Source organism: Oncorhynchus clarkii, chromosome 9 (genome assembly GCF_045791955.1).
Source record: "Oncorhynchus clarkii lewisi isolate Uvic-CL-2024 chromosome 9, UVic_Ocla_1.0, whole genome shotgun sequence".
Classification (NCBI taxonomy): Eukaryota; Metazoa; Chordata; class Actinopteri; order Salmoniformes; family Salmonidae; genus Oncorhynchus; species Oncorhynchus clarkii.
The window spans coordinates 16914882-16932373 of record NC_092155.1 but is presented as its reverse complement, the minus strand read 5'-3'; the positions used below and the strand labels follow the sequence as shown (position 1 = coordinate 16932373).

Here is a 17492-nt window from a genome sequence, read left to right as displayed (position 1 = left end):
ACCCATCCACAATTTGTAGTTTTGTACCTACCCTATGCCCGCATGCCGCTTCTCCAGGAAATGAAGGACGCATGTGGGGACATAGAGGTTGCCTCTGCCAAGGTTGGATACGCCATGCTAGGAGATACTTCCCTCGATGTTTGGTCAAGAGAAAACGTGTCTTGTGATGTAGACGAAGTATTGTGGCCAGACCCAGGCCGGAGAAGAGATGAAGCGAAGCTTAGCATATCTGACTGCCCCCCCCCCCCCCCCCACCAATTCCTGGACTGAAAAAAACAGTGAAAGTGTGGAAATACCTTCTCTTATTCTGGACTTCCTTATAGCTGGACATCAAGCCCCTTAGTTAGCTCACACAACAGAGGAACTTTATATACTTGGGTTGCTAAGGTGTTGTCGAGCTAAGAGCGCACAGGTGATTTTAACGGTCCTCCAGCTTTTGAAACCGTCTGAAATGGAGGCTGGATGCATGGCACCTTTTGAGTTCACACCTCCACCCCCCTGCTTTTTGTTAAAAGCACTGAATGGGATAACTGTCACACTTCAACTCTGACACCATTTTAGTGTCTGCTGTGTGCAGTTCACTCATTATTTATTTAATTTAGCTACTTGGTCTGCTTTTCACTTTCAGCATAAATGTTTTAAAGGTGTTGGTTTAAAAACAAATGCTGCTACCCCCCTTTGTGTAGGTGTGTGTGATGAAATTAACTGAAATAAAATAGCCTATTCTACTATATTTCTATTGTCTCACTACTATTATTTCATAAATTACAGCATGCATGGAAAACCAACAGGTAATTGCAGCACATTCACTTCTTATAATGTATTTGATTAATTTATCTCAGTCCCTCTCTGTGGGAAGCATAGCGGCACAAAAAGTTGCTGCAATTCCACCTCCGAACAGAACTGGCGCTGTACCCTCAGCGGCACACTGGATCCTTGAGGGGTGGAACTGACCATCCATCAGTTAGCTAAATTATTTCCAAGCGTAGCACTCACTGTCACTTTTGTTTTTTCATATGTATGTGTTTTATTTTACATGAAACGAGATGTGGTTTATTTATTTACTAAGTTGGCTGTCGTTGGTGATACAAATATCTTTCGTCACACTAGCAATTGGTGAGTTTACTTGTAACGTTGCATGTGGAAGTTGTTAGCTTCGCCACATTGCCTTTATTTTCCCACTCGCCTTGTATTGATACCTGTCACTTTGACCTCGGCTCGGAATGACAAACAATCGACAATGTAGCGGAAGAAAATTTATTCAACTGACTTGCTAGGATAACATTAACCTTGTAGTTAGCAATGCACAGTGTGGCAAATTCCCATAGCTAGTTTGCTATCGAGCTAAAAGCCAACTCAATCAGGTAACTAGCTAATGTTAGCTATGGTTCATGTTCAAGAGAGTTTAAGCGAATCGACTAATACATTTCACGTGAAACGTTAGTAACCAATCATTTGACATTAAACTAGCCCAAGTCGTTGCCTATGTAACGTTAACCACTCATCTTGTCTTGCCTCAACCTTTTCATCCACCCTGCAACTTGTGACAAAGCTAACTAGCTATTGTTAGCTTGCTACCGAAATAGCTAACACCTGTACATTGTCATTGGGCCAGTTCGTTTTGCAAGGGCCGGTGCTCCGGGCGGGTGGAGACTATTGGAATAGTCTACAATTTGAAACTCCGCCGACCTGGGGCACTGGGCCATGTAAAACAAACTAGTGCTAGTGGCCCATGTTGTTGTTATGCAAGTGGCTAATTGTATTAGCTAACTATCTTTTACCACTGTTTACAAAAGTACTGTACCGTTACTGTATAGCCAATGAACTTTACAGAAAATCAATAGCTGGAGAGGACTATCTAGCACGCAACTGTTGCCCTGTCCACGTTGGCACTTTCAGAAAGTCATGATGTCATCTCACCTGGCAACGTTTAACCTCTGCCAGCTCGAGCATGCGTACCTGTGGAGGATGGGTTGCAACATTCCATTGCGTCTTGGGCCGAGTCATCAATGATTTATCTACTCAATAAAAAAAAACATGCTGCCTAAATCTCCACCAAATAAGTTATAAACTACTGTACAATAAGCTATGGGAGATGCCTGGTTTATACCCTTAAAGTCTAATAGGCTATTAGGCTTAGCTTTGCAGATGGCTTTATACATTATTTTTTCCCCCAGCGCTACATAAATGTGTGTCTGTAAGCTTAGATGATAATACTAGTTTCAAAGTGATAGTCAGTGAACCTTGTTTTGTTACATAGGCATAAAAAATATCTCCTAAAATCCAATCATGTTTGACAGTTAATGTGCATTATGACAGTGTCTATTTAGCAACTCATCAGCATATTTACTAATAACTAATAAATTAAGATAGTCCATGTGGATGTAATGCTCTTTTTTTGGTGGTCTCTGGTACATTCTAATAATGTCTTCGTTCCATCTGAAATCCACAGCAAAATTATTGAATACTTTGAGTATTTACCTCCCAGATTGTAACACAATACCAGAACACGTTTGTCCAATCTAAATTACTGAAAATGTATGAATTCAGAAAGGGAACATTCAACTTTAAAAAAAATAAAACATTTAACCTGTCTTCTCTTGAGATAAAATCATTTTACTGCAAGATATGAATAGATACAATTGTTTGTTCTTCAAATGATGTATTTTATTAACTGAAATGAAATAAATAGCCCAAATTATCTTGAAAGAATACACTACCAGTCAAAAGAACAAAACGATCAAATAACACATGGAATCATGTAGTAACCACACTTTTGGCACACTCTTGGCATTCTCTCAACCAGCTTCATGAGGTAGTTACCTGGAATGCATTTCAGTTAACAGGTGTGCCTTAAAAGTTAATTTGTGGAATTTCTTTCCTTCGTAATGCGTTTGAGACAATCAATTGTGTTGTGACACGGTAGGGTTGGAATACAGAAGATAGCCCTATTTGGTAAAATACCAAGTTCATATTATGGCAAGAACAGCTCAAATTAGCAAAGGGAAATGAAAATCAAATCTTGTTTGTCACATGTGCTGAATACAACGGATGTAGATCTTAGTGAAATGCTTACTTACTACAAGCCCTTAACCAACAATGCAGTTTTGAAGAAAAATACGTGTTAAGTAAAAAATAGGAAATAAGTCCAGGCAAATAGTCTGGGTAGCCATTGATTAGCTGTTCAGGAGTTTTATGGCTTGGTGTAGAAGCCGTTGAGAAGCCTCTTGGACCCAGACTTAGCGCTCCGGTACCACTTGCTGTGCGGTTGTAGAGAGAACAGTCTATGACTAGGTTGGCTGGAGTCTGGCAATTTTTGGGACCTTCCTCTGACCGCCTGGTATGGAGGTTCTGGATGGCAGTAAGCTTGGCCCCAGTGATGTACTGCCCTCTGTAGTGCCTTGCTACAGGAGGCCGAGCAGTTGCCATACCAGGCAGTGATGCAACCAGTCATGCTCTCGATGGTGCAGCTGTAGAACCTTCTGTGGACCCATGCCAAATCTTTTCAGTCTCCAGAGGGGGAATAGGTTTTGTCGTGCCCTTTTCAAGACTGTCTTGGTGTGCTTTGACCATGATACTTTGTTGGTGATGTGGACACCAAGGAACTTGAAGCTCTCAACCTGCTCCACAGCCCTGTCGATCAGAATGGGTGCGTGCTCTGTCATCCTTTTCCTGTCGTCCACAATCATCTCCTTTCTCTTGATCACGTTGAGGGAGAGGTTGTTGTCCTATTACTACATGGCCAGGTCTCGGTCTATAGGGAGGAGGTCATTCTCCTTTATTTGTATTTTTTGTTGTTGAATTTTATCCCTTTTTCTCCCCAATTTCGTGGTATCCAATTGTTTTAGTAGCTACTATCTTGTCTCATCGCTACAACTCCCGCACGGGCTCGGGAGAGACGAAGGTTGAAAGTCATGCGTCCTCCGATACACAACCCAACCAAGCCGCACTGCTTTTTAACACAGCGCGCATCCAACCCGGAAGCCAGCCGCACCAATGTGTCGGAGGAAACACCGTGCACCTGGCAACCTTGGTTAGCGCGCACTGCGCCCGGCCCGCCACAGGAGTCGCTGGTGCGCGATGAGACAAGGACATCCCTACCGGCCAACCCCTCCCTTACCCGGACGACGCTAGGCCAATTGTGCGTCGCCCCACGGACCTCCCGGTCGCAGCCGGTTACGACAGAGCCTGGGCGCGAACCCAGAGTCTCTGATGGCACAGCTGGCGCTGCAGTACAGCGCCCTTAACCACTGCGCCACCCGGGAGGCGGTCATTCTCATCGTTGTCTGTAATCAGGCCTTCCACTGTTGTGTCATCAGCAAACTTAATGATGATGTTGGAGTCGTGCCTGCCCATGTAATCATGAGTGAACAGGGAGTACAGGAGGGGACTGTTGAGGATCAGTGTTGAGGATCAGCATGGCGGATGTGTTATTACCTACCCGTACCACCTGGGGGCGGCCCGTCTGAAAGTCCAGGATCCAGTTGCAGAGAGAGGTGTTTAGTCCCAGGGTCCTTAGCATAGTGATGAGCTTTGAGGACACAATGGTGTTGAACACTGAGCTGTAGTCAATGAATAGCATTCTCACATAGGTGTGCCTTTTTTCCAGGTAGGAAAGGGCAGTGTGGAGTGCAATAGAGATTGCATCATCTGTGGATCTGTTGGAGCGGTATGCAAATTGGAGTTTCTACGATAATGGTGTTGTGGGCCATGACCAGCCTTTCAAATCACTTCATGGCTACAGACGTGAGTGTTACGGGTCGGTAGTCATTTCGGCAGGTTATCTTAGTGTTCTTGGGCACAGGGACTATGGTGGTCTGCTTGAAACATGATGGTATTACAGACTCAGACAGGGATAGGTTAAAAATGTCAGTGAAGGCACTTGCCAGTTGGTCAGCGCATGCTCGGAGTACATGTCCTGGTAATCCATCTGGCCTGTGGGCCTTGTGAATGTTGACCTGTTTAAAGATCTTACTCACATCGGCTGCGGAGAGCGTGATCACACAGTCATCCGGAACAGCTGGTGCTCTCATGCATGTTTCAGTGTTACTTAGATTGAAGCGAGCCTAGAAGTAAATGAGCTTGTCTGGTAGGTTCGGGTCACTGGGCAGCTCTCGGTTGTGTTTTCCGTTGTAGTCTGTAATAGTTTGCAAGCCCTGCCACATCCAACGAGCGTCTGAGCCGGTGTAGTATGATTCCACCTTAGTCCTGTATTGATGCTTTGCCTGTTTGATAGTTTGTCAGAGGGCGTAGCAGGATTTCTTATAAGCTTCCAGGTTAGTGTCCCGAGCCTTAAGTGTTAGGTCTACTCTTTTAGCTCAATGCGGACGTTGCCTGTAATCCTTGGCTTCTGGTTGGGGCATGTACGTACAGTCACTGTGGGGACGATGTCTTTGATGCACTTATTGAGGAAGCCAATGGCTGATGTGGTGTCCTCCTCAATGCCATCAGAAGAACCCTGGAACATATTGCAGTTTGTGCTAGCAAAACAGTCCAGTAGCTTAGCATCTTCTTCATCTGACCACTTTTTTTTATTGACAGTCACGGGTGCTTCCTGCTTTAGTTTTTGCATGTAAGCAGGAATCAGGAGTATAGAATTATGGTCAGATTTTCCAAATGGAAGGAGAGCTTTGTATGCTTGCTTCTTTGTGTGTGGAGTAAAGGTGGTCTGGAGTTTTTCCCCTCTGGTTGCACATTTACATGCTGGTAGAAATGAGGTAAAACAGATTTAAGTTTCCCTGCATTTAAGTCCCCTGCCACTAGGAGCGCCGCCTCTTGATGAGCGTTTTCCTGTTTGTTTATGGCCGTATATATAGCTCATTGAGTGCCGCCTTAGTGCCAGCATTGGTTTGTGGTGGTAAATAGGCGGCTACGAAGAATATATATGAAATCTCTCGAGACTTCCTCGAGACTTCCTTTGATATCGTGCACCAGTTGTTGTTTACAAATATACATAGTCCGGCACCCCTTGTCTTACCAGAGGCTACTGTTCTATCCTGTCGATACAGTGTATAGCCAGCCAGCTGTATTTTATTCATGTGGTTGTTCAGCCATGACTCGGTGAAACACAAGATATTAGTTTAAGGCTTCAAGCTTCCTTTTAAGAGGCATTTTCTCAGATTGAAGAATGAAGCAGGTTATAACATGGGCTTTGCTACACAGAAAGCAGCATTTGACCACTCCATTGTCAACACTTTGATTAAATCAGTAGACCTAGATCCATATCTTTGAAAATACCATATCAGTATCATTAGCTTTTAAAACAATTCAGTCTGTTTTCTTTTATCAAATCAAATCAAATTTTATTTGTCACATACACATGGTTAGCAGATGTTAATGCGAGTGTAGCGAAATGCTTGTGCTTCTAGTTCCGACAATGCAGTAATAACCAACAAGTAATCTAACTAACAATTCCAAAACTACTGTCTTGTACACAGTGTAAGGGGATAAAGAATATGTACATAAGGATATATGAATGAGTGATGGTACAGAGCAGCATAGGCAAGATACAGTAGATGGTATCGAGTACAGTATATACATATGAGATGAGTATGTAAACAAAGTGGCATAGTTAAAGTGGCTAGTGATACATGTATTACATAAGGATACAGTCGATGATATAGAGTACAGTATATACGTATGCATATGAGATGAATAATGTAGGGTAAGTAACATTATATAAGGTAGCATTGTTTAAAGTGGCTAGTGATATATTTACATCATTTCCCATCAATTCCCATTATTAAAGTGGCTGGAGTTGAGTCAGTGTCAGTGTGTTGGCAGCAGCCACTCAATGTTAGTGGTGGCTGTTTAACAGTCTGATGGCCTTGAGATAGAAGCTGTTTTTCAGTCTCTCGGTCCCAGCTTTGATGCACCTGTACTGACCTCGCCTTCTGGATGATAGCGGGGTGAACAGGCAGTGGCTCGGGTGGTTGATGTCCTTGATGATCTTTATGGCCTTCCTGTAACATCGGGTGGTGTAGGTGTCCTGGAGGGCAGGTAGTTTGCCCCCGGTGATGCGTTGTGCAGACCTCACTACCCTCTGGAGAGCCTTACGGTTGAGGGCGGAGCAGTTGCCGTACCAGGCGGTAATACAGCCCGCCAGGATGCTCTCGATTGTGCATCTGTAGAAGTTTGTGAGTGCTTTTGGTGACAAGCCGAATTTATTCAGCCTCCTGAGGTTGAAGAGGCGCTGCTGCACCTTCTTCACAATGCTGTCTGTGTGAGTGGACCAATTCAGTTTGTCTGTGATGTGTATGCCGAGGAACTTAAAACTTGCTACCCTCTCCACTACTGTTCCATCGATGTGGATAGGGGGGTGTTCCCTCTGCTGTTTCCTGAAGTCCACAATCATCTCCTTAGTTTTGTTGACGTTGAGTGTGAGGTTATTTTCCTGACACCACACTCCAGTCTGTTTTCTTTTATCAAGTTTTGGACCAGAGTGAGGCTGTCTCTCCACTAGCCTACCTATTGTTCCTGCAGTGAAGACGATTCACCATCTTCATTGAATGTTTTCATAATTTATCTGCAGATAATTGCCAAAAAGCCTACAAGTATGCAAATTAGGGAAGCAAATGAAAGGCTTTCTTACCTCTGCGATTCGGTAGGCTGCTGACGAGTCACTCACTTTTAACGTCACTGTCTGGCAAGTCCTGATAGACTTCATATCGAAAATACAAATTCGATCTTTAGTTTACTTGTCCCGATGTGATACCATGGACATATAACTACGTTGTATGATTTATGAATGGCAAGGATATGACATTGACTTTATTCAGTCAGTTCACCCCATTTATAAACTAGTCAAGCTTGCTGCTCTTCTGTAAATAAGAATTTGTTCTTAACTGACTTTGCTAGTTAAAGGTTAAATAAATAAATACAATTACTGTTCATCAATCAAATGAAGACTTAGCTCTCTCAAACCCATCTCTATATGTATTTTTATTTTATTTTAATTTCACCTTTATTTAACTGGGCAATGACTGCCAAACCTGGATGACGCTGGGCCAAATTGTGCGCTGCCCTATGGGACTCCCAATCACGGCCGGATGTGATACAGCCTGGATTTGAACCAGGGACTCTAGCGACGCCTCTTGCACTGAGATGCAGTGCCTTAGAACGCTGCACCACTCGGGAGCCCTATGTAGGGTGTTCAGCCATTACATTCGCCCACATTTGGCTCTGTGTAAACTACAATTGACACTGTTTTTAACGTCAATTATCGCTCTCTAAACGGTTTTGGAAACGTATATTGATATGACCTTTGTCTTTCATTTCAGTGAAAAATAATCTTTCAAATAAAATATACAATTATTGTAGCAGTTTTGCACAGATCCTGTGTGCCTCCAGCTGACCAACTGCGCTTCCTCCTCAGCTCACACACAGGTGTTCGGAGCACGCTAGATAGCTAATTGGCGCAGGTGATGGCCTATGTCTACTGTCTGTCTTCTGTAAACGAGCGCTGTAACATGGAGATATGGCCATGTGGGAACACTAACCCTATAAAGCTGTATCAATGTACCTTTTTGGCTTTTGAAAATGATTGCTTGCTGATATGAATACGTTCCTTATTTTTCCAAAACATTACCGCAAGTGATGCGTGTAAATTTTTTGTGCAATCGTCGGGGCTCTTAACAAATCTTCCCCTGTCAGAAGATACTATCGTCAGTATGCACCAAAGGAGTTAAGGTCTATGAATGGGGCTATGCTCCAGCACTTCCAATGTGCCAGAAAACAATAGGCTAAGTGGATTTTGACTCGTCGTTGCCACAATATATGGGACGTGCAAATTGACTCGCATGAATTATGGAGGAGCATCATGCTACCCTCCCTCTGTGTGAAGGAATTTGACTACAACCACATCGTACACAACACATACACCCAGGTACCGGGAGGTGGGACAGACGGCAGACTGTCAAACCAGCACTGTTTCCCAGTCATTGCTCACTTTGACTGACGGGCACCTGTTCAATCAATAGATCGCTTGAAGATGCATATCGTTCATTCTAGCTGGAGGGCTCAGCAGACTTTTTTTCTGACATGAGAATTGAAAAGTAACTTAGTTAATTTAAGTGGAAAAAGTACCCGACTGAAAATGAGTGTGTAACCAGCTGTACAGCCGACAGCCGGCGCTAGTGGAAAACTCTGGTCTGTGTGTAGAATGGTGGGGGAGTGCCTTGCCTTGCGTGATGAGATGCAGTGTTCTCCCGTGTGCTTGCCTGGGGTGTATCTGTCACCAGCTTCTCTTTGACCTAAATATTTTGACTTGTTATAGTGTCGTTGCCTCAAGTAGCCTCTTCTGGAAGCATGTTAGTAAATGTCTGCTTCTATCTAGGCTACCTTCAGTTTTTCAGGGGTTATTTTGTGTTGTGTGTGTTATTCCTCAATTGATCTCATCTCTCGTATGTTACAGTACAGTGCAGTCTATAGACGGGTTAGCTGACAATGTCACCAAAACAATGCGCACTATTCAAATGGGGCAGAAGTCCGTGAGTTGCGATTCTAAACGGTCAGATAGCTATCAACCATGACACGAAGCTGCCATGTGGGGAATTGTAGGAGTCCAATTTCATCTAGTTTTATCTTGTTCTTGACACCATGTCTTGTTTTGAGGTGTTTCTACTGATGGCAAAAAATTTGCTAGCTAGCTAACCAATAAATGTAACAAAGTATTTGAGAGACAACAAGTGCTCATTGTGCAAATGTATTTATGTTTTCAATAAACATTGGAGACTTAATGTAGTTTATGTTACCTGTGAAAACCAACCCTGTCTGTTTTACCTCATAGTGGCACAAGTGGCGGTTTTGTTGCTAAACGACCAACCTGTCTATGGACAAGCTGGTAATGCATTTGGTTTGTTCTTGTTATTTATTAGCATGTCTCTCCTCCCCCCCAGCTGCTGGCCTGTATTATTTGGCAGAACTAATAGAAGAATACACAGTTGCCACTAGTCGAATAATAAAGTACATGATACTGGTGAGTAGTGTCTCTTGACTGATATCAATTCGAACACAATGCAAATTATTTCCTCTAGTAGCTCTTGTATTTAGAATGTCATGGAAACGGAGCTCTCTCACCACCCAATCTCTCTCCCTCCATTCCCTCATTTAATAGGGACTAGGAGTTTTTCCTGGTCACCACTTTACCTGACCAGGAGAAACTCCAAATCCTAGTTATAGCCTATAAGGTTCTGAGTTTTTCAAGATCATGTGATCAGGGAAAACCCCTGGCCCTTATGTCCTGTAAGCTTGACTCCCAGTCCAGATGTTTTGAAGAACTAGCAGCTAACCATTGCTCTGTGCATGCATCCTCTCTAGTTCTCCACAGGCGTGCTGTCGGGGCTGTACCTGTTTGAAGGCTTCCCATGGCTGATGATGGGCTGTGGTCTCTTCACCAACCTGGTGTACTTTGGCCTCCTGCAGACCTTCCCTTACATCCTGCTGAGCTCACCTAACTTCATCCTCTCCTGTGGTGAGCATCAGAGACCGGCAGCTGCAGAGGCAGAAACCAGTGTGTAGTGGGGATAGTGTGTAGTGGGGATCTCTATGTTTAGACGTCTATGTACAATATGCTGGGACAGTAGTGTTTACCTGATCACGCAATCTGATACATGTTCAGGAGTTTAAACATTTGGCTCTCGCTCTCTCTCTGTCTGTCTCTCTCTCTCACAGTATTGGTGGTGCTGAACCACTACATGGCCTTCCAGTACTTTGCAGCAGAGTATTACCCCTTCTCAGAGGTAAGCTTAGGTCACACACTCTAAGGTAAGCCTAATCTGTGTTGATCACTCCTGAGCTCCAATGAGCAAAGTATTGCAGGGTACATATGCATTTATTCACTTAGCACATGACACAATGGAAGGGAGATGGCTTATACCTCACCAAGGGAAAGATGGTTGCTATGAAATAGAAAGCTCTGATTAGTTGGTCGGCCAGTCAATCAAGAAACCAAGTTATTATACTAACAGTCAATATAACACTACCTAGGACCTGAAGTTAGGAGCTGACCAGGAAAAACTCTCAGCCCTAGTTGTTAGCTCTAAGGCCCAGAGTTGTACCTGGTTAGGAAGAAATCATAGTCTTGCCTTGTACCCATGTGTCTCCTCTCTCCTAACCCTCCATGTCTCCATGTCTCCTCACCCTCCATGTCTCCATGTCTCCTCACCCTCCATGTCTCCTCTCTCCTCACCCTCCACGTCTCCTCTCTCCTCACCTCTACCTCTTCTATCCCTGAAGGTCCTTGCGTACTTCACCATCTGTCTGTGGATTATCCCCTTCTCGTTCTTCGTGTCACTCTCTGCTGGGGAGAACGTGCTTCCATCCACCATGCAGCAAGGAGGTGAGCTCTATGATACTGTTCACCTTGTGGTTAGACGACCCAGGTCGTCTTAATACTGTTCACCTTATGGTTGGACCAACCAGGTTGTCGTAATCAATCAAATGTATTTATAAAGCCCTTTTTACATCAGTCGATGTCACAAAGTGCTATACAGAAACCAGCCCAAAACCCCAAACAGCAAGCAACGCACCTGTAGAAGCACGGTGGCTAGGAAAAACTACCTAGGAAGAAACCTAGAGAGTAACCAGGCTCTGAGGGGTGACCAGTCCTCTTCCGGCTGTGCCGGGTGGAGATTATAACAGAACTCGACCAAAATGTTCAAACGTTCACAGATGACCAGCAGGGTCAGATGATAATAATCACAGTGGTTGTAAAGGATGCAACAGGAGTAACCTCAGGAGTAAATGTCAGTTGACTTTTCATAGCCGATCATTCAGAGTTAGAAACAGGGTGGAGAGAGAGTCGAAAACAGCAGGTCCCAGACAAGGTAACATGTCCGGTGAACAGGTCAGGGTTTCATAGCCGCAGGCAGAACAGTTGAAACTGGAGCAGCAGCACGACCAGGTGGACTGGGGACAGCGAGGAGTCATCAGGCCAGGTAGTCCCAAGGCATGGTCCTAGGGCTCAGGTCCTCCGAGAGGAGAGAGAGAGAGAATTAGTGGGAGTCTACTTAAATTCTCACAGGACACCGGATAAGACCGGAGAAGTACTCCAGACTGACCCTATCCCCCGACACAAACTATTGGAGTATAATTACTGGAGGCTGAGACAGGAGGGATCGGCAGACACTGTGGCCCCGTCTGACTACCTCCGGACGTGGCCAACCAAGCAGGATATAACCCCACGCACTTTGCCAAAGCACGGCCCCCACACCACTAGAGAGAGACATTTTCTACCACAAACTTACCACCCAGAGGCAAGGCCGAGTATAGCCCACAAAGATTTCCTCCACAGCATAAACCAGAGGGTGGCACCAACCCTGACAGGAAGATCATGTCAGAGACTCAAGTGACGCACCCCTGATAGGGACTGCATGGAAGACCACCAGTAAGCCAGTGACTCAGCCCCCGTAATAGGGTTAGAGGCAGAGAATCCCAGTGGGGAGAGGGGAACTGGCCAGGCAGAGACAGCTAGGGTGGTTTGTCACTCTAGTGCTTTTCATTTCACCTTCACATCCCTGGGCCAGACTACACTCATAGGACCTACTGAAGAGATGAGTCTTCAATAAAGACTTAAAGGTCGAGACCGAGTCTGCGTCTCTGACATGGATAGGCAGACCATTCCATAAAAATGGAGCTCTATAGGAGAAAGCCCTGCCTCCAGCTGTTTTCTTAGAAATTCCAGGGACAATAAGGAGGCCTGCGTCTTGTGACCATAGAGCATTACGTCAGGACCAAATCAGAGAGATAGCTAGGCGCAAGCCCATGTAATGCTTGGTAGGTTAGCAGTAAAACCTTGAAATCATCCTTAGCCTTAACAGGAAGCCAGTGTAGTGAGGCTAGCACTGGAGTAATATGATCACATTTTTTTGGTTTTAGTCAAGATTCTAGAAGCCGTGTTTAGCACTAACTGAAGTTTATTTAGTGCTTTATCCAGGTAGCTGGAAGGTAGAGCATTGCAGTAGTGTAATCTAGAAGTGACAAAAGCATGGGTGAATGTTTCTGCATTTTTGGACAGAAAGTTTTAAGATTTTTGCAATGTTACATAGATTTTAAAAAGCTGTCCTTGAAACAGTCTTGATATGTTCGTCAAAAGAGAGATCAGGGTCCAGAGTAACGCCGAGGTCCTTTACAGTTTTATTTGAGATGACTGTACAACCATCAAGATTAATTGTCAGATCCAACAGAAGAACCCTTTGTTTCTTGGGACCTAGAACTAGCATCTCTGTTTTGTCCGAGTTTAAAATAACAAAATGTGCCGCCATCTACTTCCTTATGTCTGAAACACAGGCTTCCAGGGAGGGCAATTTTGGGGCTTCACCGTGTTTCATTGAAATGTACAGCTGTGTATCGTCCGCATAGCAGTGAAAGTTAACATTATTTTTCCGAATGACATTACCAAGAGGTAAAATATATAGTGGAAACAATAGAGGTCCTTAAACGGAACCTTGAGGAACACCGACATTTAGTTGATTTGTCAGAAGATAAACCATCCAGAGACACTGATATCTCTCCGACAGATAAGATCTAAACCAGGCCAGAACTTGTCCGTGTAGACCAATTTGGGTTTCCAATCTCTCCAAGAGAATGTGGTGATCGATTGTGTCAAAAGCAGCACTAAGGTCTAGGAGCACGAGGACAGATGCAGAGCCTTGGTAATTAAAATGATGCAGAGCCTTGACGCCTTTAAAAGGTAATTTACCACTTTCGAGTGCAGTCTCAATGGTATAATGGGGTCTAATACCAGACTGAAACGTTTAATATACATTGTTTGTCTTTAGGAAGGCAGTGAGTTGCGGTGCAACAGCTTTTTCTAAAATCTTTAAGAGGAATGGGAGATTTGATATAGGCCGATTTTTAGTTTTTTTGTGCATTTTCTGAGTCAAGGTTTGGCTTTTTCAAGAGAGGCTTTATTACTTCCACTTTTAGTGAGTTTGGTACACATCCGCTGGATAGGGAGCCATTTATGTTCAACATAGGAGGGCCAAGCACAGGAAGCAGCTCTTTCGGTAGTTTAGTTGGAATAGGATCTAATATGCAACTTGAAATTTTAGAGGCCATGAGTATTTTCATGAATGTGTCAAGAGATATAGGATTAAAATAACTTGAGTCTCTCCCTTCATCCTAGGTCCTGGCAGTGTTGTCCAGACTCAGGACAACTGAGCTTTGGAGGAATACACAGATTTAAAGAGAAGTCTGTAATTTGCTGTCTAATGATCATGATCTTTTCGTCAAAGAAGTTTATCACTGCTGAAGTGAAAGCCATCCTCTCGGGGAATGCTGCTTTTTACTTAGCTTTGCGACAGTATCAAACATACATTTTGGATTGTTCTTATTCTCAATTAAGTTGGAAAAATAGAATGATCGAGCAGCAGTGAGGGCTCTTCGAGACTGTACGGTACTGTCTTTCCAAGCTAATCGGAAGACTCCCAGTTTGGTGTAGCGTCATTTCCGTTCCAATTTTCTCTAAGCTTGCTTCAGGGCTCGTGTATTTTCTGTATACCAGGGAGCTAGTTTTTTATGACAAATGTTTTTAGTTTTTAGGGGTGCGACTGCATCTAGGGTATTATGCAAGGTTAAATTAAGTTCCTCAGTTAGGTGGTCAACTAATTGTTGTACTCTGACGTCCTTGGGTAGGTGGAGGGAGTCTGGAAGGGCATCTAGGAATCTTTTGGTTGTCCGAGAATTTATAGCACGGCTTTTGACGATCCTTGGTTGGGGTCTGAGCAGATTATTTGTTGCGATTGTGAACATAATAAAATGGTGGTCCGATACTCAAGGACTATGAGGAAAAACATTAAGATCGATGGCGAAGTCGATGGCTCCGAAAGCCTTTTGGAGTGGGTCTGGACTTTTCCAGCAACAAAACGCACAGCAACACGTAAACAAGTCCACAAGTTGTGACAGGAAATTACATCAGCACTCAATTGGGTTCACCTTATGGTTGGACCAACCAAGTCGTCTTAATTCAGGATTGGTGTCCCGCTAGTGGGACAACTTCCGTTGAAACTGGAGGGTGCGCAATTCAAATAAATAATCATAAATATTATGGATTTTAAACATTTAGGTACATATAAAAGTGTCTTATATCGGCTGAAAGCTTAAATTCTTGTTACTTTAACTGCACTTTCTGATTTACAGTAGCTATTACAGAGAACCTGCCATGTGATTGTTTGAGGACGGCGCCCCACATCAAAATATTTTTCCACCGGCACAGGTTTCATACATTCACATATAACGATTAAATATTCACTTACTTTTTGAAAATCTTCCTCTGATTTGTCTTCCAAAGGGTCCCAGCTATAACATGTAGTGTCGTTTTGTTAGATAAAATCCTTCTTTATATCCCAAAAAGTCAGTTTAGTTGGCGCCATTGATTTGAGTAATCCACTCATTCAATTTGCAGAGAAAGGAATCTGAAAATCTACCCCTAAATTTGGTTTCAACAAGTCAAAATCCGTTTCTATTTGCTCCTCAGATACCCTAAAATGTAATCAAACTAATATTTATTTCGGAAAGAAGTATGTTCAATAGGAAACCGATTTTTAGCAGGTGCGTAATGTCTTCATGGCGCGTGCAAACATGAATTTCCAAGACTGTGTCCTTCTACTAAAAATGTTACAAGCCTGAAACCTTGAACATAGACTGACACCCCGTAGAAGCCTTAGGAATTGCACCCAGGGAGCTAATTTTCAGTATGGCATTTCTAAGAGGATGGTCTCTCAGAAAAGAATAATTCTGGTTGGTTTTTCTTTGGATTTTCTCCTACCATACAGTTGAAGTCGTAGGTTTACATACACTTAGGTTGTCATTAAAACTTGTTTTTCAACCACTCCACAAATGTATTGTTAATTAACAACTATAGTTTTGGCAAGTCAGTTAGGACATCTACTTTGTGCATGACGCAAGTAATTTTTCCAACAATTGTTTACAGACAGATTATTTCACTTATAATTCACTGTATCACAATTCCAGTTGGTCAGAAGTTTACATACACCAAGTTGACTGTGTCTTTAAACACCTTACACAATTCCAGAAAATGATGTCATGGCTTTAGAAGCCTCTTTGCGTGACATAATGGGAAAATCAGCCAAGACCTCAGAGAAAAACTGTAGACCTCAAGTCTGGTTCATCCTTGGGAGCAATTTCCAAACGCCTGAAGGTACCGCGTTCATCTGTACAAACAATAGTTTGCAAGTATAAACACCATGGGACCACGCAGCCGTTATACTGCTCAGGAAGGAGATGCGTTCTGTCTCCTAGAGATGAATGCACTTTTGTCTGAAAAGTGCAAATCAATCCCAGAACAACAGCAAAGGACCTTGTGAAGATGCTGGAGGAAACCGGTAAAAAGTATATATATCCACAGTAAAACGAGTCCTATATTGACATAACCTGAAAGGCCGCTCAGCAAGGAGGAAGCCACTGCTCCAAAACCGCCATAAAAAAGCCAGACTACGGTTTGCATCTGCACATAGGGACAAAGATTGTACTTTTTGGCGAAATGTCCTCTGGTCTGATGAAACAAAAATAGAACTGTTTGGCCATAATGACCATCGTTATGTTTGGAGGAAAAGGGGGATGCTTGCAAGCTGAAGAACACCATCCCAACCGTGAAGCACAGGGGTGGCAGCATCATGTTGTGGGGTGCTTTGCTGCAGGTGGAACTGGTGCACTTCACAAAATAGATGGCATCCTGAAGGAGGAAAATTATGTGGATATATTGAAGCAACATCTCAAGACATCAGTCAGGAAGTTAAAGCTTGGTCGCAAATAGAGTTTTCCAAATGGACAATGACCCCAAGCATACTTCCAAAGATGTGGCAAAATGGCAACAAAGTCAAGGTATTGAAGTGGCCATCACAAAGCCCTGACCTCAATTCCATAGAAAATTTGTGGGCAGAACTGAAAAAGCATGTGCAAGCAAGGATGCCTACAAACCTGGCTCAGTTACACCAGCTCTGTCAGGAATGGGCCAGAATTCACCCAACTTATTGTGGGAAGCTTGTGGAAGGCTACCTGAAACGTTTGACCCAAGTTAAACAATTTAAAGGCAATGCTACCAAATACTAATTTAGTATATTTAAACTTCTGACCCACTGGGAATGTGATGAAAGAAATAAAAGCTGAAATAAATCATTCTCTCTACTATTATTCAGACATTTCACATTCTTAAAATAAAGTGGTGATGCTAACTGACCTAAGACAGGGAATCTTTACTAGGATTAAATGTCAGGAATTGTGAAACGCTGATTTTAAATGCGTTTGGCTAAGGTATATATAAACCTCCGACTTCAACTGTATCTATTGTGTTATATTCTCCTAAGTTATTTTAACATTTCTACAAACTTCTTGTTTTCTTTCCAATTGTACTAATTATGTGCTTATCCTGGCTTCAGGGCCTGAGCTACAGGCAGTTTACTTTGGGCACGTCATTCAGACAGGAAATGGAGAAAAAAGGGGCCCAGCCCTAAGTAGTTTTAATACTGTTCACC

General features: G+C 43.3%; 1 protein-coding gene across 1 annotated transcript in view; it reads left to right on the top strand.

Moving 5' to 3' along the window:
- Positions 1–956: 956 nt before the first annotated feature.
- The window catches only part of LOC139416000 (protein TEX261-like), a 34119-nt gene continuing 17583 nt past the window's right edge, over positions 957–17492 (top strand). The window contains exons 1-5 of the mRNA XM_071164228.1: positions 957–1116; positions 9897–9976; positions 10318–10471; positions 10672–10739; positions 11236–11338. Of these exons, the coding sequence (XP_071020329.1) occupies positions 1047–1116; positions 9897–9976; positions 10318–10471; positions 10672–10739; positions 11236–11338 (475 nt within the window). The 5' untranslated portion in view covers positions 957–1046. The remainder of the gene's footprint in view (positions 1117–9896; positions 9977–10317; positions 10472–10671; positions 10740–11235; positions 11339–17492) is intronic.